General features: G+C 32.7%; 1 protein-coding gene across 1 annotated transcript; it reads left to right on the forward strand.

Annotated features, from left to right (window-relative positions):
* Window positions 1–17,466: 17,466 nt before the first annotated feature.
* LOC117925506 (mitochondrial outer membrane protein porin 4) lies at window positions 17,467–27,540 on the forward strand. The gene is made up of 7 exons (XM_034844526.1): window positions 17,467–17,717; window positions 22,143–22,225; window positions 22,797–22,864; window positions 23,410–23,520; window positions 23,704–23,790; window positions 24,324–24,532; window positions 27,000–27,540. The coding sequence occupies exons 2-7, from the start codon at window positions 22,177–22,179 to the stop codon at window positions 27,307–27,309; spliced, it is 834 nt and encodes a 277-aa protein (XP_034700417.1). The 5' UTR covers window positions 17,467–17,717; window positions 22,143–22,176; the 3' UTR covers window positions 27,310–27,540.
* Window positions 27,541–27,738: the final 198 nt, after the last annotated feature.

The raw sequence follows: 27,738 nt of genomic DNA on the forward strand, positions 1-27,738 counted from the left end.
TAATGTACGTAGATCATGGGTTACTCCAAGGCTCCACCACCATGGCATAGCTCCCTGTGGTTTCACCAAATCTCCACTCTCTTTTTCTTTAATTTCATTGGGCTACTACAAGACTTTAAGTTTACGCTTGTGACAACTTTAGTATTTTAATCACACCACATGGGGTAGGGTTCATTCGAATCTATAGTCTCATTTATTTATTTAATTTAGTAGCCACGTATTCACAAGTTTTTGACCAAAAAAAAAAAAGAGTTTGTTTAGAAATTATTTTTAAAAATAATTTTCTACTCTTAAAAATAAAAAATTGTTTTCATGCTCAAAACATATTTAGTAATTTTTGTATAAAAAATATTGTGTTTTTTGAGAATATATTTAATTATTTTTTAATTTCCTTTGTAAACTATTTTAAACAATAATTATACAAATATAAAAAATGATTAGAAATAAAATAATACAAATAAAAATTATCTTTTAAGAAATATTTGGAAACATAAAAAATAGGTTGGAAATATTTTAAGTTTCCAAACAATTTTTTATTGTGGAAAAACATAGGCTTGTTTCTAAAAACCATTCTAAAAAATATAGGGTGACATTTACAATGAGTCACCCTAAACATAGGGTGTCGCTACAACATAACGTCACCATATCCACCGACACCATAGAAGGTACCAATTGGTGACGTATTTAGAAGCGACACCAAAGCAGATATAGTGACACATTCAAAAATGACACCATATATTTTTAGTGATGCTTAATTTGATATAGAGTTGTGTGAGATATATAAGGTGTCATATTAAATGCATCACCTTTGAGTTATGATGTCACATTAAATGCATCACCTTTGAGTTATGGTGTCACATCATTATAAATGATTATAGACGATGTTTTTTGTTGATTAGCCTCTAGATTTTTGTAATGCTTATTAATAAATAAGATCAATGTGTGTAAATTTTGTCCATAAATATAATAATCATATTACATTTAACTTACATTTTCATAATGCTTATGGATTAACCTGTAGTACATTACATCATCCACTAATAATGTGTATTAAACATTCACAAAATGATAGCACATCAAACCCACCAAAACTATTAAAGAAAAGTGAATACACATTAAAACATGATTTAGAAATGTTAAGCATCCCAACATTCATGTATACCTGCATTCCATATGCATAAAACCGGCTAACCATAAAATGACACAAGAGTTGCATCCAAAAATCCAAAATTCTCAATTCCAAATAAAGTAACATTTATGTCGTATAATGTATGGTATAAGAGTCACATCTAAAAACCCAAATCTTGTTGCCTCTTTCTCCTTTCTTTTTATTCTTCATAATGTCCTGGGAAGAGTGTGTACCTGCATTTTATAGTTTAATGAGTATTAGAGTTCTTATTGAAAATAAAAATGTGATGTTATAAAAAATAAACAAATTTAAGTACTAATGTTTTCTTTTTTTCTTTTTCTTATTTTGATATAAAAATAGTTCGTAAATAATAAGTAATGTTATACAATACCAATGAAAAATTTATATAACAACTAAGGGACTCACTATACATGATCACGATACATCAACATGATTCATGATTAGTTATAATACAAAAGTAATCCATTCACCCAAGCGTCTACGGCGAACACAAGGGGAGTTGATGGACGTAGCCAACCCTCCGATCTGCCAACAATCTCCCCCCAACGATACCCCTGGGGTTCGAACCTGTGACCTCGGCTTTGATACCACTTATAGGACCTCAGGTGCTACCAACTCTCCTAAAATCAATTGCTTGTAGGAAAGGCGCATATCCTAACCTTATAATGCATTCACCCAAGCGCCCACTACGAACATAAGAGGAGTTGATAGACACGGCCAACCCTCCGATCTGCCAACAGAACTCAAATAAAAACAATTCAAGAAAATAAAAAATAAATCAAAACTACAAAATCAAAATATAAATCTAAAATATTAGAAAATAGTAACCTTCCACTTAAAATCTACACTTTTTAATTTTATTTTTTATAATTCATTATGCTTTTAAAAATAATTTTTAACATCTAATTCTTTTTATATTTTTTTATTTCTTGGAAGGATTTTCTTAATTTCAATATTTTTTTTTTTTATGTTCATTTTGTGAAATAATGATTTCCATTAAATTTCATTTCAATTATATAAAATAAAATTTTAGTAACAAAATATAAAAATGTTTTCAACTACTAATATGATAGGACATGATATTATAACAAGCATGAAAATTGTATATATATACAAGACAAAAAACCTAATTCATTATTAAGAAATGTTAAGAGAAAAATTATTATGAGAAAGAATTAAAGAACCTTTCATGAAAATTATTGACTTTTCGGTCATAACTCCAATTGATATATTTTTTTTTCTAAGTAAAATAATTAATAAAAATTTGGATATGAAAAATATGTTAAAATAAAAATAATAATAAAATAAAAACATCAAAGGAAAAAATATTCAATATTTTAATTTTTTTTTTACTTTTAATATTCTTTAGATCAATAAATTATCAAACATGAAAAAAGAAAAATGAAGAAAAGGAAGAGTTTTATGGAAAAAAATTGGAAAATTTTTTGTAATTAAAGGATTTTATAGAAATTTCCTAACCTTCGAAAGGAAAATTTTGTCATCAATCTCAAATTACTCCAAAGTTTGGTCGATGCATGTAAAAACAATAAGAAAAGAAGACAAAAATAAAACATATTTTTAGAATCCTTTTGCAAGAGATGACAATATTGAGAATAATTTTCTCAAAAATTATTTTCCAAATATCACCAACCAATATCCTCATCACAACATACTATAATATTCTTAGAAAATAAACAAACAGTCCAATAAAAGGAAATTTCATAGAAAATCAAAAGAAAATTATCAAACATCTTCTTCAAAAAAAAAAAAAGAAGAAAGTTTTATGGAAGGAATTGAAAAAATTATGTAATAAAAGAATTTTATAGAAATTTTCTAACCTTGAAAGGAAAATTTCATGATCAATCTCAAATTACTCTAAATTTTAGTCAACACATAAAAACAATAAGAAAAAAAGGTAAAAACAAAAAGCAAAAAACATATTTTAAGAACATAAAAAATATGAATAGAACAAGATGAGATATTAATCATGATACCATGTAAAAGAATAGAAAAAAAAAATCAAAATATAAGATTTGATCATTTTTATAATTATAAAAATTTTCATTCCTATTTAAATTTTGAAAAAACAATTCATTTACATTAATAAATAAAAAATAAAATTAATTTCTCGTTATTAATTCCAACATTCCAAACCGACACCAGCATGATATGGAAACTATTCCATTTTTCCTTTTATGGGAGATGACAATATTGAGAATAATTTTCTAAAACTTTATTTTTAAAAAATTACCAATCAATATCCTCATCACAATATACTATAATATTCCTTGAAAACAAATAGAAAGTCCCATCAAACGAAATTTCTTGCAAGATCCAAAGAAAATTTCATGTTGTAAAATGTTTATCTCTCATTCTGAGTATGAAAGATATTAAAAAATCATTTATATTTCTTATTTTTATTCATTTTGGGGTTTATAGGTTTAACAATGAAACAAAAGATACGGTGGAGTGTTAAACCTTGTTTTTACTTAAAAAAAAAACATTATTTACACAATTCATATTACAGATATACCAAATCAATTAATACAAATCAATTGTGCTAATAAAGATTTTGACATTAATAAAAAAAATGAAAATGATAGATTTAAGAGATTTTGGGTTACCTGAGAGTCCACGAAACAGAGAAGAGTAGTTGTGTGTTAACTATAAGTATGAGAAGAGGTAGAAGAAAATTTTGATTAAGGTTATGGAATGAGATTTTTTTGGATTGTGGGAATGTGGAAACAATGACTTTTTTTTATATACTATCATTATTCTCAAAGTGGGCCCATTAAATTATAATATTTTAAAAAAAATGTATTTTATATGATGTCACTTTTCAAAAACTGACACTATAAACCTAAAAGTAATATCATCGATCCTAATTAAAAATTTTTATTTGATGTGTCACTTTTGTGGATTTTAAGTCATATGGTGTCATTATTTTAAAAGTGACATCATAAATTATTTTTGTAGTAGTAATTTGAGAACTATTTTTGAAAATGTTTCTAAACCACCTTAATTTTAAGGATGTTTGATAAGCTATTTTTAAAAATATATATTATTTGGATAGATTAATTTTAGTGGTTCTTAAAAAAATTATAATTTTATTTTCTAAAATAATTGTAAATTTAATTTATTTAATATTAATACAAATTAATTCAATTAATATTAAAAAGAAGATAAATTATTTTTAGTGTAATAGGAATACTAATATTAAATTATATTTTTATGAAGAAATGATACTATTTTAGTGCGTATATATATTTAAATATAAGGATATTAAAATCTTGTTGAGGCATAATTGATTCTTAATTTGTTTGAAAATAAAAAATAATTATAATTTTTAAAAATTAGTAAATCCAATATATCAATTATTGTTTGATTTGCAATTATTTATCTAATGAAAAAAAAAATTAGAGAATTTAAATAAAATTTTAAAAATACATATAATTTAAAGAGATCATATTTGAAGATTGTTTTGTAATAATTGGTGGAGAAAGAATGAAAGAAAAAATAATAATATTTTATTTTATTTGATTTTTTTTTTCAAGTAGATAAAAAAAAAATTATTTCTTTTTTAAAAATTATTTTTTATTTCACTTTATTTAAAAATTATTTTTACAAAATTGTTAGCCTAAGGATTTGATAATATTGATTTTGATAATAACAAAGTAAAGGTTAAATGATACTAATGTGCTTATTGTTTAATTGCACTGGATAGAAGAGTTTTATCTTTTTATATTTCACAAATTTTATGTAAGAAGCAAAATGTAAGTGTGGACCCCGTATTTTGCACTATGCTTTCCCACTCGATGGCATGATTCGATTTTTATTTATGAAGAAATTTTATTTTTAGAAAATACTTGGAGTCGTCACTTATTTTTGTTTTATTTTTTAAAGAGAAAATAGAATAAGAAAGAAAACCCTAAGTGCGACTTCTAAAAAAAAAAATAAACAAAGTGAGAGTGGGAGCATACCTTAGCAACAAATAATAATGTGGCATCATGGCAACAAGATTAACTCAAGTATAAAATAATCACATATATATATCAAAGTGTAGGGCAAAGATCAAACAAATGTTCATTAAGCATAGTAATTTGATAATCAAATGAGAACTCATATGTAGGGGCCCCACCAAAGTCCAATTGATTTTGCATGAATTAAACCCATAAAATTCCATTGTTTTGGAATTATGAAAATTGCACTCATGCTTATTAAAAACGTGCAAATAGAAAATTATTTGAAGATTAAAGAAAATTTGTGAAAGTGCATGCCAGAGAGAAAATGATAGCAAATGTTTATTAAAAGTGGATTTTTAGTGACCTAAGACCCTAATAAAGGAAGAAAAATTGGAGACTTAAAATTATTTGAAAACCGAAGTGGAATTAAAATTATTTGAAAAATTGGGATTTTGAAAATCTAATTTTGACATCAAGAATGAAGAATTAAGAGGATGACATGGATTTTAGAAAACTGACCCACCTAAAGGTGGCCATGCATGCCATGTAAGAATAGGGTCCGGGGTGTAACGAGATTGCATTGCTAGTGGTGAGTTGACTTAGTACTATTTGTATTAAAGTATTCCAAGATCCCTCCCAACGTCTAATTTCCACGAAGGCATCTTTCAATGACTTGACTCCAGTTTCAGCTCTACATGCCCACCTCCACTTTTAGCTGCAACTGACTCCAATCCATGTTTCAGAACATGGCCACGTACACTCAAACAGGTCCATAATTAAGCTAATTTAGCACAGGCCTTGATAGATTCCTTAACCCAATGCTTGGAAAGCCTTATGATTCCAGAACACCCCAACTTCATCTTCACCAAGTGCATCTAATGACTAATCATTCAACACTAAGTTGTGCAGAAGCATATTCAGAATAGTATCCAAGTACTTCTCATTCACAATTCTCCAATACCCATCAATCTCTACTAATGAAAGAGCGCTAAAAGAGCTTATAATCCAGACCTCAATTCGTCATCATTGGCTTGAACCCTATCTATAAGATCATTCCATTTAAACAAAAAAAAAAAATCTTTTATCCCTTCTATTAGCCGAAGGGTTCTTCTAATTGGGTTTTGATGATAACAAACCATGATTTAGTTACTAATTGATTTGAATTATAAAGAATTTCAGTTATTAATTTGGAATTTCATCAAATGGCCTAATGGATGTAAGATTAAGACTTTTGGAAGACCATTAATTATAGGAAACATATGTAAGATGAATGTATGAGTGCACTTAGGTTTTACATATCATTTCATGTATCTTTGAAAAACTCGGTTTATTCTTTAAAGTTATAGTTTCATCAAAACCCGAGTTTTATCAAATGAACCTTAGACAAATCACTTCAAAATTGGTATATTAATTTACCTAAAGACCTTGCCTAAGTGTTAGAAGAGAAAATAACATAAAAAAGATAGGTTTTCGAGCCAAAAATAGTGAACCAATCGAGGCACTGGCCAACTGGCTCAACCGGCCAAGGTACTGATCAACTAGTTCCCTTTTCCCAATCGAGGTCCGGTCGAGAGGAGTAAAAAAATACTATTTTTTTTCTCTCTCTCTCTTTCTCTCTCTCTCTCTCTCTCTCTCTCTCTCTCTCTCTCTCTCTCTCTTTCTCTTCCATTAGTCTTTCCTTCCTGATCGAGGGATTTACATTCCCAGTTGACCTCAAGTCGAAGGTAACAGTTACCAGCCAAACATTAAATACTCCAACGACTAGTGAATCGGTCGACCCCCAGCTCGACCGATTGAGACTGCTTTTTGATTTTCTTTGCTCCCGATGTTAGAAACCTATAAATAGAGAGCTCCACTTCATTTATGTGTAAGAGAACACCTGCATTTATTTGTCTACCCACTTGTTCTTGCCTTAAAAGCTCTCATTCATTTCTTAGTGCATTAAATATTCATTTGCATATCCTTTAGTGCACCTTTGTGATTCATCCTAGCCTTAAGTTGTATTTGAGCTATTTTTTAAAAACCTAATTCACCCCCCTCTTGGGTGTTTTTCTCATTTAAGATTAGCCTTTATTTTCTCACATTCCAATTCCTCTTTCTTTGAGACCTCCTCAGATGTAAAATGATTCTCCAAGAGAAGAAATTTAAGCTTATCCAGCCTGGGAACAACCTCAACAAGCTCCATGTTACCAGGAGACAATTTAATGACAAATGCAACAACCTGCACATTCAAGCACCTCCTTTATATGTTCGACAAATATTTCTCACAATGTTCTTCTTAATGGAAGCTCTATTAGTTTCATTCAATTTGGGAACCAGTCCTCTATTAACTTATGTCCATGTTGGAAAATGTCATGCATGCCATGTAGGCATGGAGATGGGGAAGGCGACAAAGAGATTTGGTATAGAGTTGGGTGTAGGTGGATGGATGTATGGAGTTCAACAAGGATGGTTGTGCAATGCAAAAACTACATGCATGTAGGGAATGGGTAGAAAGGAAGCTCATGGGAAATGGATAGGAAATGAGTAGTGGAGGATGGGAAAGTGGTGAATATGAAGAAGAGAATAAGTTGAAGGTGGTGGACATGTAGATGTGGGATAAGCTAAAGGTATGGTGATGAGCTTAGTGGGTATGTAGGTTGGGAAATGGTGATTTGTAGGATGAGGATATAAGTAGTGGGTGTAATGATGGGTATGGTATGAGTTTGGTGAATGGGTTGAAGACAGTGGGTATAGAGGAGAGATATGGGTAAGGTGATGTGGGGTAAGCTAATGGTGGTGAGTTGGTTATAAGGTTTCGAACATGAAGTCGTTTGGCTTAGGGTTCAAATTTGATGAAGGAAGGATTTTAGATGAGTTGTGTGGAGACTTTGAGTGGCCATGCCGAAGAGGTCGCATGCACCAAGGCTTGGGTGGAAAGAAACTTGATTTATTACAACTGCATGTGTTGTTTTAGGGACTAAGTTTTCAAGTTGCTGTCTGAATGCACAAAAACGCCTTCTCCTAGGCAATATGGAAAATATGCAGCATGACCCAAGTGAGAGTGTATCACCAAAAGGACATCCATGGTTGAAGGATCAATCTTATCAAAGTATGGCAAAGCAATTGTGCTTGTATATGCAGGATGAATTCTACAGTACAGCAATATGATCTTCCCTTTATAGGACATGTAGGCATAGGAACGACCAACTTCATTTCCAGTACCCGGAGGAGTAATAAACTTCTTCCCTTGTTAATGAGGAATCCAATCTCTTTAAAGTCTGTGGTGGCCCTGTTGAAACCATTCTTCAATTGTACGATGCTCAAAGCCCTAGACTCCTTCAAATAACACCACTCTACATTCATGTAAAATGCTCAGATCTCTGTTAGGGGCAACTGCTTCATGGGATTGATTCCTCCAAAATCATTTATCTTTTCTAAACAATGTGACTCAACATGGACTGTCCCTCTCAACGATTTTAACATTCTACCAACAAAACACATATAAGATAGCTTTGCACATGAACATGAGTCACCTTAAGCTCACAATACTTAGCCACCACAAACCCTTAGTAAAACCAAGAATGGGTCTTCGAGTTAGCAAATAAACAGCAAAAGATGAAAGAGACCCAGAAATTCTCATGCTATTAAAGCACACTTGTTGTCTAAAACCCTTATAAAGGCCACGTCCCAGTCTTCTCTTCAATTTTGCAACTAATATGACACTTATATCATCAGCTTCGTTCCCCAACTCCTAAATCAAATGACCATCATATGTAGATTCTTGAAGGACCCTCATTCAACCCAAAATGCTCACTATTCTTGTTAGTGACCAGATTCCCATTCCTAGCTCTGGTACTCAACAAGAATACAAAGATATCGCCCCAAAGCTAGAAGTATCTTGCCATCTCATGTTGATATAATGCAATGCTTCTTTAACATGCGAACTAAATAGTAATGGATACCAAGAACATGTAAACTTCTCAAAGGTTGCCTGGCCATAGTTATTATATCCTCACCCAAAGATACTTGAAATAGAGGAATACAAGTAAAGGAAAAACATGGGTAAACCAAACACCAGTGAATCTTAGCTTTATTTCATGGATTGATAAGGAGCTAGGAGAAAGTAGTATCCATAGGAAACAAGAGTATGATTTTTATACATCAAGCTCAGGGAAAGATCAATGCATCATATATTTACAAGAGAACATGCATGTAAACAATCAAATCCAACCAAACAAACAAATGGCCCTTGATGTCCAGACTAATCCATAAATTAATGCTCAGAAAAGCAACTAAACATGAGAGTAATATAGTGTGAAAACGAGACAGAAGAAGTTCACAGTCATACTTGGAAATTGTTTGGCTTCAAGCTCTATTTTCTTTCCCACGCATCAATAAGATCTTCCTTAGTTTCTTCTTCTCAAACGTATATCACCTAGCTTCCTCTAAATCTCTTGTTTGCTCTCTTAAAATCCATGTCCTCTCTCCTCTATTCATAGCTCTCTTACCAACCTCTATAACCCACAACTTTTCCTTTTCTCTCAAACTAACATCTCCTGCTCTAGTTTTCACTTCTCTAAGACTCCATCATAGCTTTCTATATATAAAAAAAAAAATGCATCAAATCCTCTGTTTTTTTCTCACCCTCCAAAAAAATCAAAATTCTTACTACTTTTCCCCAAACCCAGCAAAAAAAAAAAAAAAAAAAAAAAGCCCTCTACAGAATACTCATTGATCCCTCATTTTGTACCTCACCTCAATCTCTCTAAAGAAATGGCCTGCCAAAAACTTTTTCACGTGTCTCTCTCCTCATGGTCCTTGTTCTCTCCTCCTAACTAACTCAAAAAGGTATCCTTTCTGCAGAACCGCGCTTCTACTTTTTGGTCGCCACTCCTCTCTACGGAGAAGGTCTCCACTATCATGCAAAAAGACAACTTCCAGGTGACAAAAAGTGGTGAGAGAAAAAGAAAAAAATATTAAAAATAAAATAAACAAAAAAATAGTAATAAAAACAAATGTTTATCGGTCCAAAAATAGGGGTCTATAATAAGATTTAAGAAGAAGACAAAAAAAGTTCATACATTTTCTAAGATCTTAGCAAATTCTTTGTTTTGGTATCTTTTATTTGTATTTCAAGTCTTTGTGCTCTACATGAGGACTATCGGAGGATGTTTTTAGCTACCTAGCATAAGAGCACCATTGAAGTTAAGGTTTTTTTTTTTTTTTATTTTTATGAAAATACTTAAGTTTCTATAAAATTGATTTTCAATATAACCAAGACACCTTTAACTTTGAAAATGTTCTTAAAATGTTGATCAAGCTTTAAAGAAGTTTATTACAAATCAGTTCTAGCTCAAAATCCCTCAAAATAATCTTTTCATTCATGCAAGAGTATCAGTGGACATTGAAGTGCTTTGTTTTTAAGGATTTTAGTTATTAAAAGTTAAGTGGACATCTACCTGGATGACCACTTGTTTGTTAAATGATTTTGGCTCCTAGAAGTCATGTGGACATCCACCTGGACAATCATTTAAAATGGGGATGACCACTTGGTCACCTATATCTGTCTTTTATCCTCTAATAGCTCTTTATAACTCATTAAATGCTCCAACAGCTAATATGTAGATGTTTAGTTTTGGAAGGTTTGTTTCTAACAACTATTTTGACTTTAAAACCATTTTAAACTTGACATTTCACGCATTTAAAGAGGAATAATAACCTAAAAATCATATTTATTTCTAATTCAATCTTTTTAAATTCAAACAAATGCTTTATACCCAAACTCGTCCATCCCTGTTAAAGAGTATTTACACATGAACCTCTATATCTTTGAATATTTATTTTTTTGAGAGAATTTTCTTTATTCATTACTCTTGTACTTGAGAAAATCAACATGTAAGGAGTTGAAGAATATTTCTTAATTGATGTAAAAGTTCATTAAAACTTAGGGACCCAAGTACAAGAGACATTTAAAAGCTTTGATTGAGAAAGCTTGGGATAGTGGAAAAATACCTCAAAGCTCGGGAAAACGCTAGACGGAGTAAGTATAAGCATTGTGAACAATTATAAATGTTGTTTACATTCTCTCTTTCTCTCTTTCTTCTCCTTATATTATTTCTATTAGCATTCATTCATCAATATTCTATTCATTGCTAATATAACAATGTTTTATTTAATCTTCACCTAATTCACCCCTCACTTGAGAGTACTTTGAGGTTGGATTAGTTCTGCTTTCAAAAAAATAATTATCAAACAATATTGTAAATTTTTTAAAATAGTTTTTTTTTTAAATAAAAATAAATAGACTCCAAGATTCTATCATAAGAAGTTAAAGTATTCAATGAAATACATCAATATATTGAAATTAAAATTAAGCATTTATACTAAAAACACGAGAAAGTTTAAGATTTTACCAAGAGAAAACACAAATGAGTTGACTAATAAATCAATTAGTAGCATTGCAAAGGAAGAAAACAATGATGGATTTTTTTCTCTATCAATTTTGCACTCTAACTCATTCTTTAGCCTCGAGAAATCTCATTTCATTTTTAAATAGTTTTGTAAACGTTTTAATAAAATACTTTCAATTTCATTTATTTATTTTCTTCTTTTCCATGCAAAGTCTAGTAAATATATCCATTGTTATTGTTCCCTCCTTTGGAAAGTATCCACCAAGTCACCAACCATCCTTTTATGGGCTTTTTCCTTTGGGTCGTCAAAGTTGAAAAGCATACACTGTTGAAAGCCTACTTATGGGCCCAAAACGTGGCTGAAACAAAAGTCCCAACGGTAGACTCAAAGAACTTTTGGGGCTCATTAGGTATGTTCCTAACCTAGCCCAACAAGTAATATTGTCCGGACATTCATATTAAATTTGCTTTCTTTAAGTGATAAACTCTTTTGATAAAATTACTCATATGTGTTCAATGGGTCTAAATATTTTTCTATATTGTAGTAAGAAAAAATTTATTTATGATATACTTTTAAGAGGTGAAAGTTCATGTATGCGTGTATACCAAATTTAATTTCTCTCATTTTCTTTAGAAATACTAGGGAAAATTTGCTAAATAATTAGTGATCACATGAAGCTTGGAATTTGTACGAACTGTTATGAAGCAATAATAGATATAATTTAATGTTGGTTGGGATACACTTTATTTTTATTTTATTTTTAAAAAATTATAAACTTTTATATAAAAGTGAAACTTTTGATAAAGAAAATAGATTTATCTTATATTTATAAAAATTTTAAAATATAAGGTAATAATTTTTTTAATATTTCATTTTTTTAAAATAGTTTTTAAGATTATTATGGTCTGATGCTTATTTTTTTTTAAAAAAAATTAAATATAATTTTTTAATATTTTATAAAAATAAAATAGTTGACAAGTCATTTTTAAATATATTTGAGTTTGATACTTATTTTTTAAAACTATTTTTTAATTTGAAAAAAAAAGATAATTTTTTAGTATTTTATGAAAATAAGGATATTTGAGAAGTCGTTTTTAAGTATATTTGGGTTTGATGCTTATTTTTAAAAACTATTTTTAATTAAAAAAAAAAGATAATTTTTTAGTATTTATGAAGATAAGGTGTAGACCCCCATTTTGGGGTATCTTCTTGTAAGTGTTCGTTTTGCCAGGTGTCACAATTTTGGGTAGCCATGTGCTGCCTCAAGAGAGGTTGCTATGGAATCATGTAGTGGGTGAAAGAAACAAATGAGGGATGGACACGTGCATGGAAATATGCTAGGGGTGGTTTGAAAGAAATGAAAAAGATGGTAGGCCGTTAATAAGGGGAGTGTATTATATTGCCTATAGGGGAGAGATATTTTGAGTTGCTTGGGGAGCAAGCTGGTTGGAAGGAGGAGATATTTTTCTGGGTTGTTGTTTGGGAGGTTCAGTAGCTTAGAGGGCAAGAAAACCATAGGAAATGGGATATTGGGCGTTGTAGGCTGTTGGAGATGAAGATAGCTTTGAAAGAAGAAAAAAATCAGAGGGAGTAAGAGCGGATGATTAGATAACCAGAGAATGAGTTAGAGAAGCTTGAGAGAGAGTTAGGAAGAAAAGGAATGAGTGGGGAGTAAGTTGGAGATTTTTGAAGGGCAGAGATAGCGGGAAGAGTATTTTCTTTTGGAGAGGAGAAGAAAATGAGTTGAGAGAGAAATAGCACAAGTATGGTTTCTATAAGCTAAATCCCTTTGTTTTCATACCATTTTGTTATGTTTTCCGGTATTAATAAGATTTTTACCTTGATGATTAGATGTGAGCATTGGGGACTTTATTATGTTTTTGTAGAATTTGAGCTTGTTTGCCCTCACTTTATGCTTGATTTCTAACCTGTTTTCTTGACTCTATTCTTGGCATTCACGTTTTAATTTCCCTTTTAAACCTATTTGAAATCTATTTTGGCCCACTCCTACATTGGAGCTCATTGATTGATACATGAAATGTGGCTTGTATGAGTTCATTTGGTTCCTATTATTTATGCTCTGTTCCTGGTACTTGGTTGTGGTCTGTATCAAATTTCCCATCCCTACTTGAGGGAATAAGGAACTACAAGGGCTACAGGGCTAAGATATTGATTGTAGATGCTCAAGTTTTCCTACAAGGATGGGGTGATTGTTTTGGTTACCGGTTGTTTGACTGAAAATGACAACGTGAGAAGGAAATTTACCCAGTCATTCTCTATAGATTCACAAGATAATGGCTACATGAAAAGTGACTCCTATCCTAGCTATTTGTCGCATAGCAATACTAAAGCCATCTGAGTTGGCTTTTGTGATTCATTCAGAGCTGGTTGATGTGTGTACAAGGACGGGTCTGCCACCTGGTGTCTTTGATATCCTGACTGGCCTAGGCTCTGAAGCTGGTGCTCCATTGGTGTCTCACCCATTTGTTGGCAAGATTTTATTTGTTGGAAACGCTGTTATGGAGTAAGATCATGGAAGCTGAAGCTCAGTCGATGAAACCTGTTTTCATTGGAGTTTGGCAAAAAGAGTCTCATTCTTGTATTTGAGGACATCGACCTTAACAAGGCTACTGAATGGATTGCCTTTAGTTGTGTTTGGACCACATCCAGACGCAATACAGTTGGTTTCTGCAAATGGGAGAAGGAGAAGACACCGTGATAGAGAAATGACAAGGGGTGCTTAGGCTCATTTCTGCCACTTCACTGCTTCTCACGCTTTGGGGTCTGTGCAGGGGAAACACGATTGAGGTTAGCTATGGGAAAAATGCATATGACCGCCTCACACTAGATAAAGTAGCACAGCTGGTTAAGCTTCACGAGATCAAATATTTGGGGAGTTATGACTCTAATATTCATGCTCTTAAGGCCTTTGCTAACACTGGGGTTGAACTCATAATTGGGATTTTGAATCCAGACTTACTTTTATTTTCCCAATTCCAATATAATGCAGACACTTGGCAGGAGAATAGTATTCATCCATATTCTTAGCCGCAAAGATCACTCATATAACTGTCGGTGTTGAAGACATAGAAAGTCCCAAATTCACACCCATCGAACCCCTCATACCCATTTCTCTTACTACCCATAATTTCACTCAACACCCAACCCTATAAACCCACTTAATCTTACCATATTTCCTGTTGGTCCCACCTCCAAACCCATTATTCTCACTACTTCCTACACTTGAATTTCTTCTTTTTCCTTCTCATGCATGTGTAGCTCGTGCATGCTTATTTCCTATCCTGGTGCCTTCAATATTTGGTGGCTTCTGCATGCCCTAGTGAGAATAGACAATGTAATTCCCACATAGTTTTCCAATCAGCTATTCCATACTGGGCTCGCACGCACACAGGTTTAGCTGTTATGGCCACCAAAAGGTTAAAAGGGTTGCTAAGAGCTCACAAGCCTTCAGCGCGTGAAAACTCAAGCATTACCAATGGAAATGAATCAAATGGGTAGAGTGATGAAAAACCTCCACAACGCTGGCTTGGTTGTGAGCTAGAGAAGTCATGGTGGGTGTGCATGAAGTTCGTTTTTAATATGAAAAGCAAAGCTAAGTACGAACTGCACTGGCAGAAGCGTTAGCAGTGCTAAAGCAAGTGGATGAGTTTGCGTTTTAGGGGCTCAAAGTGTGACACCAAGAGCAACTTGGAGTTAACCTGCATTCCCGCTTCATAACGAAATCTCCAAATCAGTGCCCCATTAAAGTGAAAAAGCGAATTACTGCAATGAACCCTGGCAGCATAAAATCTCATGGAAATTTTTAGCAGTAAAATTGCTAGGCCAGATTTACAAAGAAGACTCAATGCGTTGTGTGAACTGTTCAGAGGAGTAAGGGCATTGATATTGGTGACATGCAGGTGCTACGCGCACCTATTCAATCGGCTGCATTTACACAACATAGCTTTTCAATGGCTTCAGAGAAGAAACCCTCAAATCTAGTGAGAAACGTTAAGGTCTAGAAGCTCGTTCTCAGCATTTCTGTTGGAGAAAGTGGAGATCGCCTCATCAGAGCCACTAAGGTGTTGAAACGACTCAGTAGCCAAACCCATGCTTTCTCTGAAGCGAAAGATGCTACGCAATCACCAGTGCATACTACCGAGATGTTGTTGGTGCACTCCTTGTCTATGACGTCACTTGACATTGCTCTCACTCTGACCATTCTCCATGCATGTTTTAACTTTCAGTGTGTGATCATTTTGGTACCCATTCGATTTCCTTACCAATTGTCATGATTGCTTCATTTTATTAGTAGAGACCCGTTATTTAGGAACTTAAAGGGGTGCTACAGTCTTTACCGTACCTTCCTAATAAGTAACCTGACCCCTGAACCCGATTTGGTTTTTCACTGACCACATTTTCCAAATAACGAGTCACAGAGTTTTATTTCTTATTTTGTTCATCATTTAAAAATAAAACAAAAATAAGTGGCGACTCAAAGTCATTTTTTTTAACAATAAATCATTTTTCAAATAAAAAGCGAGTTCGTCATCGAGTGGAAGCGCATGAGCAGAAATACGGGATCCATATAAGGATATATGAGAAGTGGTTTTTAAATATATATATATATATATATATATATATATATATATTTAAAAATAAGAACAAAAAGTTATTTGGATAAGTTAGTATATGTTAGAGAAATATGGATATTAACAAATTCAAAAAAACATAATTTATTTTTTATTATTATTAAATTTGATAAAGTGTTGCCCCGATTTGAAGTTTATTTCTCTAGTTAGAAAATTATGCAAATGCATCATACGTAGAAACGAAATAATAGAGTCATTATGAAACAATTTTCACTTATAAATTTTTTATTAATTTGGTCACTATTTGAGTCTCAAAATTATAAGAGCTCTTAATAAATCCAACGCATTAAATTTTATTTAAATGCACAAATTTTTGTATATAAATTTATAGTACTAATTTGATCATTATTTGAGAAAATTATTAGACCCATTAATGAATCCAATACATTAAATTTTGTTGGATTTAGAGTTTTATTTGTTTAGTGAAAAAACTTGCAAAAATATGACTATGTGAAAAAAAAGAAATCAACTAAGTCACTGAAAATGATTTTTGGTATGTCTTTCTAGTGTTATTGGTATGCTCAATTTTATTTATTTATTTTAATTTTTAAATAATTTTTTTGAAAATAGAGATAATAATCAAATAGCATTACGAAAAATATTTTTTTAAAATAGAAGTTTATTTTAATCACACGATGATAAGTATTTAAGAGTTCTTTTATTTTATATAAAGTTTAATACTATTTTTTTATTGTAAAAGAAAAAAAAAATGCTGATATTCACCAATTAAAATAATCAAAATTTATTTATTTATTTTTTTTGCCATAATGAAAATATTTAATTTAATTTTTGAATTTGAATCCTCCTTTGAATTTGAATTTGTTATAAAGGAAGAGAAAGGGAGGGGAGGGGTGTGGTTTGGTTTGGATGGGGTAGGTACGAGGAAGATGAGCATTTCGGACCCTTCATATTTATTCTTGAATTAAAAAAAAAAGAAAAAAAAGATAGATGACAATAATCAGTTGAATAAAAAATACATATATAATTTCATTTTATTTATTTATTTTAGGAATTGTCTTGATCTTGAATGTGTGGAATATTTTAATTTTGTGCAAATAAAATTTGGTTCTTATGTATCATTAGGGAAATTTATTTTATCATTTTAATTTTATTTCAAAAATTATAATTATAGAGAATTAATTAATATTTATACTGATTTTGATTTATTTGATTAACTATTTAGTTTTTCAAAATCCGCCATTTTTTAAGATTTTCCATTTATCTTTATCACAAAATTTCAGATCAAATCAGGACCGTGGGATCGCTAGATGTCAGGCCTAGGGTTTATTTCGGAGGACTCAGTGAGAGCACAGTAGACAAATTGAAGACTGTGAGGGTCAGAACCTGCCACGGAGGGAGAGAGAGCAGTGGCCGGAGTCGGAGCCTCTTCACCGCCGCTGTTCTGACGGGAAACTCATCTTCATCATTCTCACCACAGTTTCTCTCACCTCCGGGTTCATCGTCCATCGCTGCCGCGGCAGGGCCATCATTTCCGGCGACAGTAGCGGCAGGGCAATCGTCGCTGTCGTTAGGCGTCAAGCGCAAGCACCATTACACCAGGTGAGGTCTCGAAGCCCGAACTCCGAGCAATATAGGCGGTCCAAATCCGAATCTATAACTGTGCTTGATTCGAAGTTGTTCGGATTGGTTTTTGGATCGTTTTGTGCATTTCAGGTGTTTTTGGAATTCAATATAAGAGGATCATGTAATATTTTGGGGAAATGAGATATGTTTCCATTGGTTTGACGGTGGTTGTTTCGTAAGCACAACAAATTATGCTTTGTTATGTGTTGTCGAAGATTCTTTCATCGAATTTAAATGCTAGTTATGCAGTGAGTAATGTGTTGAATTGCAGTAAGTTCCTTGAAGCCGTCATGAACTATGATTTGATGTGTTTGTTGTATGCTCAAGACTTCTTTAAACCACAGACTTGACTTTTGGATGTTGTTTGAGGCAATAATAATTCGTACATAAATAATGCTGAAATTTTGTTGCGGAAGGATGACTTGTAGTCCTTGTGCTTTTGCTTTTACCTCTTATAAATTCATGTCAATCCTGATGTACAATGTGTGTTGAATTTGAATTGGTTTGCTTGATTGATTTGGTTAGGAGTTGAGACCATAGTTTTAAAAGGTGCAAGGCGCACCTAAGGCGCAAAAGTCTCGTATAGCTTAAGTGCAATGCGCAACACAAGGCACAGCCGAGTGAAGTGAAATGCGACCTATGATACACATTGATTTTGTAAAATATGATTCATAATCTAATCTGATCAATAAAAAATTTAAGATTTGAAACATTTAAAAGAAGCATTTAATAAGAAATTATATAAATTTCAGTATATAATTAGAAATTTCAAGAATAAAAGTGTTTAAAAAGGAAGAGGTGCATATCTTGGCAAGCAAGGCCCTATAACAAGGGAGTGGTGGCGCCTTGAGCCTAGGCGTGCCTAAAGTGCACCTTTTAAACCTATGGTTGGGACATAAAAATGCATAGTCAGGTTGAATTTTGTTTTCCTTGGTTGTGTTGTATTTGAATTATTTTCCTAGTCTTCATCTTAGTTTGCAAATGTACATATTGCCTAATTTGCCTTTCTTTTGTATTTGCTTTAACTTGTACAGGATGACAGCATGCTCTTGTACTTTGTATTTTACTTTTTTTTCTTGCTTCAATGCTTGCTTAAGCATTTATTCATGACCATGATTGTACCATATGGTTTGTTTGATTGAGTGAACAAAATTTTGATGGGATCATGTTCTTATACATGGTATTTAAATCAAAGTACTAATAGAAAAAGTGATTAAGGCCATTTTATTTGGTTTTTACTAGTTTGGTTGCATGTTGGATGACATTCATTATGCCGCTTACAAATTAAATGAACTATTTCCTTTGCAAGCATTATTAGATTTATTTAATTGCATGATAATTTTTTGACATGTTTGTGACAGTTCACTTGACCCTCTTTCCTATCCTCTGAAGAGGTAGACGTAGACTTGTACATGGACTCTTATAGAACATCATGTCCTGGTGGAGACTTTTATTTTTCTCATTTTTTATTGTTACCCTTTGCAAATTATAAAAAATGATGGCCGCTTTTTGTCTTTATCAGAAATGACAGTTTATTGATCCAATGATAAAAAGGTATAAGAACAATCAGCAATCCTTCAGGAAACAAACTACATGTATCCAAATGGCTTGCAAATTCTTTACCCTTTTACTATCTGAAAGCAACAAAAATGTAATTCGGAATGCCTATAAAAAAAGTGTCATTTGGAACGTGGTGGAGTCCTCGGGCAAAATGGCATGTATTCATAGCTGCCTCCCAGCTTTTAACTGCACACATCTGATCAAGGTTTTAGCTTCTAACCATATGCTTCAACATTCCAATCAGTTCCCTCTTTGTGTGTGAGCATCCATTGTCTTAGAGAAAAGAGTTGGAAAACTTGAACTTTGGTTAGTTCTGAACAGGGGAGGTAAAATTTTACATTCTTAAGAATTACAATTTCCTTCATTTATCTTGTTAACCAAATAGAGTTGGGACAAATTGGAAAAATATGTTAAAATTTATAAGGTGTTTACACTGGATTCTTTGTGAAGTAGGTCAAGTGGATGGTAAGGTGTACCGATTCAAGGGGAGAGTGGAATGGATTGAAAGAGGTAGAAGAGGAGGATCTTCATAGACTAAAGTTCGACCAATAGAAGCTTCACACCTAAGATTGTAGGAGTATCAATCAGGTGTTAAGAGTACCTCCACTAGAAAGCAACTGATTGTTCTTTGGGATGACTTTTAGTTAGGGTTGAAAGGAAAATTAAGATTAAGTATATGCAAGGCTTGATTGAAACATTTGGGTACCTCCATTGAGCAGAATTAATACCTTGACCTCTGAGGCACAATACTTTTCTTAGAGATGTTCTCTACTTGATTTCAATCTAAAGAGCTGCTATTATGATGCATTCCTCATCTAAAGGAGCTTATTTGTCTTCTACTTTGGTCACTGCATATAATGTAAAAGCCGGATTGGGCAAAATCTTGGCCCAAAAAGGAATATGATGTAGGACAACCCTAGGATGGTTGCCTACACTCAAGAGTAGGTGGGTTAGAGTTTTATTTTTAGGGTGTGAGAAAGAAAAAAACAATGAAGAAAAGATTGAAAACCTTAAAGTCTCACTAAGGCCTTTTAAGAGGCTCACCTAGAAGAAAATCAATGGAGTCTCACCATTGAGGGTTGCAACCTTGCAATGAAAGAAAACATAATATTATTAATATCAATCATCCTTTTGATTTACATTGATTAGCTTATTTATAGGCTTCTCTAAGAAATCCAAAGTCTACTAGGACTCTTATAACCTATCATGACTCAAATTCTAATTATATTATAACTCAACTAGCTAATCCTAATTAGACTCCAACAAATACCAATCCTAATTTAATTCCAAGTAATACTAATCCTACTTTAATTGTAACTAATACTAATTCCCTTTCTTGATATATATCTTGGAGATTCATCCTCATCAAAATAAGCATTGGTTTTAGAAATATAGAGAAGCATGGTATGGTGGGGTAGGTGATTTGCTACCTAATAGAGGTAGAAGCAGGGTCCATTAGTGTTATCTGTGTTGAGCATGCTATCTTCTTATCTACTTCCCATAATTCAGTAGGGCAAAAAAAGAGAGTTTGGGGCGGGGGGGAACCAAACATGGTTACATGACACCATGTGAACTTAAGATTGAATGAAAGCTTACTTATGGAAAGGAACAGGAATTGATTATGCGGCAGAGGATAAAATCTTTTGCTGCCAACAAGAGGCAGATTCCAGCGCGACCAAAGTTATATATGTTGAATGTACAAATTTCTTAGTCCACCTCCCATAACTCAGTGTCAATTAAAAGGCTAAGGATTCTTTTTATATAGTTCCAAATTCATTCTTTTAAGCATGTATTTTAAGGATTTTTGCATTTGATATGCTCCTAAACTTTCTTTGGTACCCCTTTCTATATCCTAGTGGGAATTATTGGAGCTTCCTGGGCCATGGGTATGCTCCAGTGTTGCTTGCCTCCTACATGCACATATTTGGTTAAAGGGACTTATATGATTGTTTTGATGATATTATGTTTCTTTTGCTGTTTGTATTTTTATTTTTTTGTTAGTACTGGTTTAGAGATACATGCCATTGACAGTGTCAAAAGCTTGAGAGTTTGCATACCATGGTACAGTAATGATGTTTTTTTCTTATGTGTGTTTGATTTTTTTACCCTTGTTAATAAATATGGAGAACAAGATTATTTTTTGATTTTCTTCTAAGTGTATGATCTATACTCTTATGAGGAGGGCAGAAACTGAATACAACAATTTTACTACTTGACATCTAGATTCCTTCTTTATGATTATGATTATGATTATGATTTCAACTGTTAATTAAAGACCTCTGGTTCATTTCTGGAGGGCACTACCACTGACCCACACCCTGGACCACATCTAGATTCCCCCTTTTTTTTAATATAAGAACAACAATTTCATTGCATTGAAATATTAAGTAGAAAAGAAGGATGAGAAATCCTTCCAAGAAGTACATGATCCTCTATTATTCAAACACATCTAGATTCTTTAGATGGTCTTATGTCGGTTGAACATAAGGCATGGAGATACAGAACTGAAGATGAAGTGTCTAATAATTCTGCATTATTTGAATTTTTCATGAGTATGGTTGCATTATAGTCTCCCTTAAGGCTAGCTGACAGTGTTATGAAGGCTATTATTAACTTGATTTGCTGATGGCATAGATGCCTGACATGTATTTTAGTACCTGCACACACATGTACATTATTTATTAACATCTGATGATTCCATAATTGTCTTTTTGCTCCTCTTTATTTCTTTTTTCCAACAAAATAGGAGACTGATTCCTTATGAAGGAAAAGGAAGTAAAATTAGGATGCTTCTTGTCTAAATCTACATCTCATGTATAGTACCTTGATTTTGGTTGGCAGAGTGTGACTTTGCTGCTTTTCTTTCTGATAAGAGATGGGCAACGGTCCGGCCCCATTTTCAGATATTGGCAAAAAAACAAGAGGTACTCCCATGTGAAATTTCTCTCTTTTTTTCATCAATTGAAAGGTATGGAAAATTAGTCCGTGAGAGTAATTGTTTACATTGCTTTGCAGTCAGAATCAGCTGAAAGAAAACTCTCACATTGTGTGTGGATGTTGTTATTTCTCTATGATGCATTGTGTGTGTGCATTGATCTAATTATTTCTTCCTTAATGCATTGCAACTCTTTAACCAATGGTAAAAGAGTATTTTTAAGAAAAGCATTATTTTTTCCGCTTAATTACTAAAAATGGTTAAATGTGCATCTATTGTCTGTATTTACATATCATATTATGTTTCTTATTATGCATACTGTAAAATAGGTTTAAGATGCAACTTACATGAAAAAATCTATCCTATCATGCTTACCTTATCATAGATCATAAGTTTTGGAAATTATGAGTATTTCATATTAATTGTTTAAGAGTATGGATGTGTTCCTTTTGAAAATTTCCATGTATATTATGAGATTATCTTTGATGATTTCAAACTTGCAGGAACTTTCTTTTAATTGTGGACTATAATCATTCATAAAATTGCTTGCTATTATGCAGACCTCTTGAACAAAGATTACAATTTTGATCACAAGTTTACCCTGTTGATGCAGAGCCCTGGTGGAATGGTATCATCTTATTTCAATTCATCTTTCAGTATCTTTCTATTAGATGACAAGCCTCTTTCCTTAAAAATGATTCCTGTTTTGGCAATTTGATTGGTTTACTTGAGACCCTAACCTTTCTGCTTTAGCTTACTGTTATATCCAACTCTTTCACTCCACAACAGTTATCCTGCAGGGGTTTGTGCAGATTCCATTGAACATTTTCTAAATTTAATTACTTGGTTGTGCATGGAACACCTAAATGGATGCTGCTCCCCTCCCAAACATCAACACCATAAAAAACAGAATTCCCTGATAACAGATCTTTTGCATTAATGTGGAATTAATAGGAACTGCAAATACACTCACATGTATATGTATGTGTGTGTGTATATGTATATTGCAAACAATTCTAAAGAAAAAACTAAGGAAAAGAAATTATGAAGAAGGAAAAAAAAACCTTCTTAATCTTATATTTTTTCTATCTTTGTATTTTAAGAAGTATTTAATTAACAAGATCATAATGTTGGTTAATCTTCCTCCTTTTAAACTTAAATTTCGTATGGCAGGGAGTTACGGCTACAGGTTGGAAGAAGGATCAAATCTTTTTTGGTGATGTTAGCACCTTGTACAAGAGTGGAAATACTACTGTTGATCTGAAACTTGATACCCATTCTAATGTAAGAATAGAAGATGTTCCATAAAAACTGACTCTTCTGGCTTCAGCTTATCTTTTTATGATCCAAACACGCTATTCATGATGCAAGGCTAATGTTCCATAACCTTTTATTTTTGGCATAGCTTCATTATTTGTTATGTAATTTTAATAGTTCAGGATCACTTATAAGTTTACCATTTTGTAGGTGTCTACAAAAGTGACTGCCCATGATATCTTGCCATGTACCAAAGTAGCATGTAGCTTCAAAATTCCTGACCACAAATCTGGCAAGGTCAGTGTCTTGAACTATAAGGGATGTGGTATGTTCTGTAGGTTTTCCTTCAAAAATTATCAGTGTGGATATATTTAATATCTATTTTCTGATGTCTTATGGTATCTTCTTCTCTTTTTCTTCTTTTTTCCTGATTAAAAATATATTTCCTTTTGCTTTCTTTCTTTCATTCTTTCTTTCTTTCTTCTTCTTCTTCTTCTTCATATAAACAAAAATAAACTGTTAACTATTGCTGTGGTTTTACATATTGAGTCTTGTGCTCATTGAAAAACTTTCAAGATTTCAATGGTGGAAAAGTTTGCTACCCAACTAAAGTGTGCTATTGAATCTATGAAGTTTTTGTTTTTGTTTTTTAGTTTTTGTTTACTTTTATTTATTTATTTATTTATTTATTTTGTGAAAATTCTAAGTTATTTGCTAGGTAGGGATAACATGGTTTTGGAAGCAAAAGTTCTTAATATAGCAAGGTGTAGGAATCACATGCAGACATGTGAAAAGAGACTTCTGATTGTTTCTGTTGTATTGTGCCTCAGCTGGATGTGCAGTACCTTCATCCTCATGCTGCAATCGATTCCAGTATTGGCTTGAACCCAACCCCTCTTTTAGAGCTTTCGGCTGCAATTGGCAGCAAGGATCTCAGTTTGGGTGGTGAAGTTGGATTGAATACTGCTTCTGCTTCATTCACAAAGTACAATGCTGGGATTGGCATTAACAAGCCTGATTTTTCAGTTGCAGTTTTGCTGTAAGTTTTTGTTCCTATTTGCTATTTTATAATTTATGCTTCTCTTTGCAAAATCATATTGCATTATCTAAAGAAATCACAGCTTATTATGGAATGGAAAAGGACTATAGTTGTCAAAAACTTATGATATGTATGACCAGCCACCACACTTTTTTCAATATAAAGTGATACATATTACTTACAATTGCAGCTAGCTTAAGGGTCTGAGGTGTCTTCATTGATACCAGATAAATGAAATACTTGATACTTGATACATGATACATAGAATTTGTGCACATTTAGTGTTTTACTTTTAAAGCAATGATTATACTATTGTTCAAAAGGTTCTTTGAAGTATTGTAACTCTAGAACTTTGAAGTATTATAACTTTAGAACTTACTCTCTTTTGCGTCAATTACCAAAAAAAAAAAAAAAAAAAGGACGCAGTGGGGGGGAGTTAAAATAAGATATCATTTCTGGAGTCAAGTGTCAATTTTCATAATTTTTGAATACAGAATAAAAATCCAGAGGTTCTTATCTCATTCCAGTCAGATGGCGCTTTCATATTTCTTCTCTTAAACTGGTATTGTACTTTTGGATTGACATTCTTCACAGAGGGTGGGGGGTGGAGGGGTGTATGGTGGTCTAGAACCTGGCAGAGGGTAGTTACTAGTTATTGATATCTCAATCACCAGTCAAATAATCTTGCATCAAAGTGGAAATTATATAGATTTGAGATGGTGGGTCCCAAAATATTGAGCATGCTGAAATAGATTGGTGGCAAGCAGCAAGGTTAAACGCCCTGCTTGAATAAAGAATAAATTCAGTATTAATGAAACACAACTAAAAATAGCTATATAACCAGTCCTTGACAAATGCATGATCGATCATCAAGGATAAAATTTTGACTGAGAAATGAAGCCAGTTATAAATAATCAAACAGCCTAATCAAGCTAGGAGGATATTGATCAGAACATTCACATCACAAGTACTTCATATAGTCTTTTAATGATATTATTTCTAGTTATGGTCTTGTACTTTGCAAATGAACAATATCTTGTGTGATGCCTGTGTTAGGCTAGAAGAGAGGAATTGGAAGATGAAAATAAACCCTTGTTCAATGCTCCTATTTTGATTTGAAGTTGACTATTTTGATTTTTTTTTCTTTTTAAAATTATGAATAAAAGAGAAAAGAAAGAATTTTTTTAATCAAGAACAAATTATTTTGCTTCTAATAGACTTCTAATTGATTTTTTTTTTTATTAGGTAATCTAAGTATCATTCAAGATTATTTTTTAAATAAGTACCCATATCCTAGAATTTGAGATATGAAGAATTAGATGCTTAGAATCTTTAGATACACACTCACATTTGACAAATAGTTTATAGTGTCTTGACTTTCATACTAGTATAATGATTATTTGTCTTCATTGTTCAAAAGTTCCCAATTTCTATAGGTACAATTTACCTCACTGTTTATATCCTTCTCCCTTGATCTGGATAGGAGCAAAATGCATATTTATTACCCCGAAGTTCATATCCCTCTTTCCATAGTGTTGATACATACCAAGATTAAGTTCCTTGTTGCTTGGTCAAACCTATGTCCTTGTATATAGTTTCTGCAGGGATATAACTTAAGGTGTCTGCAAAAGGGTCAGTTAGGTGAGTACACAATTCTATTCAAACAGGCTATTACTTCATCTCAATAATTGTAGATTGTGCATTGTATTTGTTGGCTATCAATGGATGCTCTTTGGATTTTGGCTTCTATGATCAGTGTATCTGATAATATTCTTTTATTGTGTATGTGAGAGAGACATTTTTACGAGGTTAAACTTGTTTGGGTTGCCAGTAGCTCGCTGCCACATGGTCCTGCACACTTTTGGTAGAGCTTTTGCCCTACAAAATGGAAGAACAAAGAAATTCTTCCCACAAGAGAGGAGTGTGTTTAGTTTAGTAAAATTAGGAGTATAAAAGAAAGGATGGTTAAGAGTTTTGAAAGCTAGTGGAGACCAAGTATACCTGTTTTTTGTTACTTCTAACCAATCTAATATGCCTTATTGATTTTAGTAAGATATCATGACTTACAAGATTTATATTTCCCAAGGATCTTTTTTCCTCTCATGGAGCTAGGTTCAAGAGCTGTCTTATTCCTTAGATTAAGTGGCAGTCACCTGTATGTGCCACTCAACTTACCTCTACATGGAAATGAGGTCTGTATTGCTTTAGAACTTTATCATATGCAGTAATTTAATATAAAAATTAATTGCAGGGGTCTTTTAAACCAAAAATTCTAGGCTTTTACTTTGATATAGGAAATTTATTGACATATTCTATGGTTGTCAGATACTCCCACTGTTGAAGGGAATATACTAAAAGCTCTGCAGTCACTCTTAAACAGTTTTCTATTGCTTCCTTTCTTAGGGGGAGTTTCTTCTACTGTGGCAGTGCACTTCCCTCTGGAACTGAGATTTTCTCGTCTATGTAGGACGGACAAAGGAGAGACACTGAAGGCATCTTACATTCATTCTGTGAATCCTCCTTATGGTGGAACTACAGTTGCTGCTGAGCTGACACACAAATTTAACACCTACGAGAACAGCTTTACCATTGGAAGTGCTCATGTGGTTGATCCTTACACCATGGTGAAAACAAGATTGTCGAACAACGGGAAGTTTGCTATGCTATGCCAGAGAGAGTGGAGACCTAAATCACTGATAACTGTTTCAGGAGAATATGACCCGAAGGCTAACAATGGAGCTACCAAGTTAGGTCTTGCCCTTGCTCTCAAACCTTGACATTGGTAACGGCCTTTCTCTTGTTTGATGCTTTGCATTGATTGCTTTGATCCTTTTACAATTTTTTCAGTCCCTGATATAGGGTTTATGCTTTACTCGACATAACGTTGGGAACAAAATTTTAGTGGCTGTACTGATGAATGTGTTTATGAAGCACTTGTTGGGTAAGTGAGCCCAATTTTGAAACTTTCCACATAAATGATCATCACATCGAAACATTTTTTCCCTGAATATGTTCAATGCTGTGCTTTTTTTCCTTTTTATATTTAAAATCTAAAGTCTGAATGATACTTCTACATCCATTTATATTATTTCAATAGAAGAGTGAGTGCTTCAATCTGGGACTCACAAAGTTCTTAGTGAAGTGTCAACCATGCATTTTGAAGGTGCCATGAGTTATTAAAGTGTCCGACTATAGTAATCATGCCT

The sequence above is a fragment of the Vitis riparia genome, chromosome 11 (assembly GCF_004353265.1).
Source record: "Vitis riparia cultivar Riparia Gloire de Montpellier isolate 1030 chromosome 11, EGFV_Vit.rip_1.0, whole genome shotgun sequence".
NCBI lineage: Eukaryota > Viridiplantae > Streptophyta > Magnoliopsida > Vitales > Vitaceae > Vitis > Vitis riparia.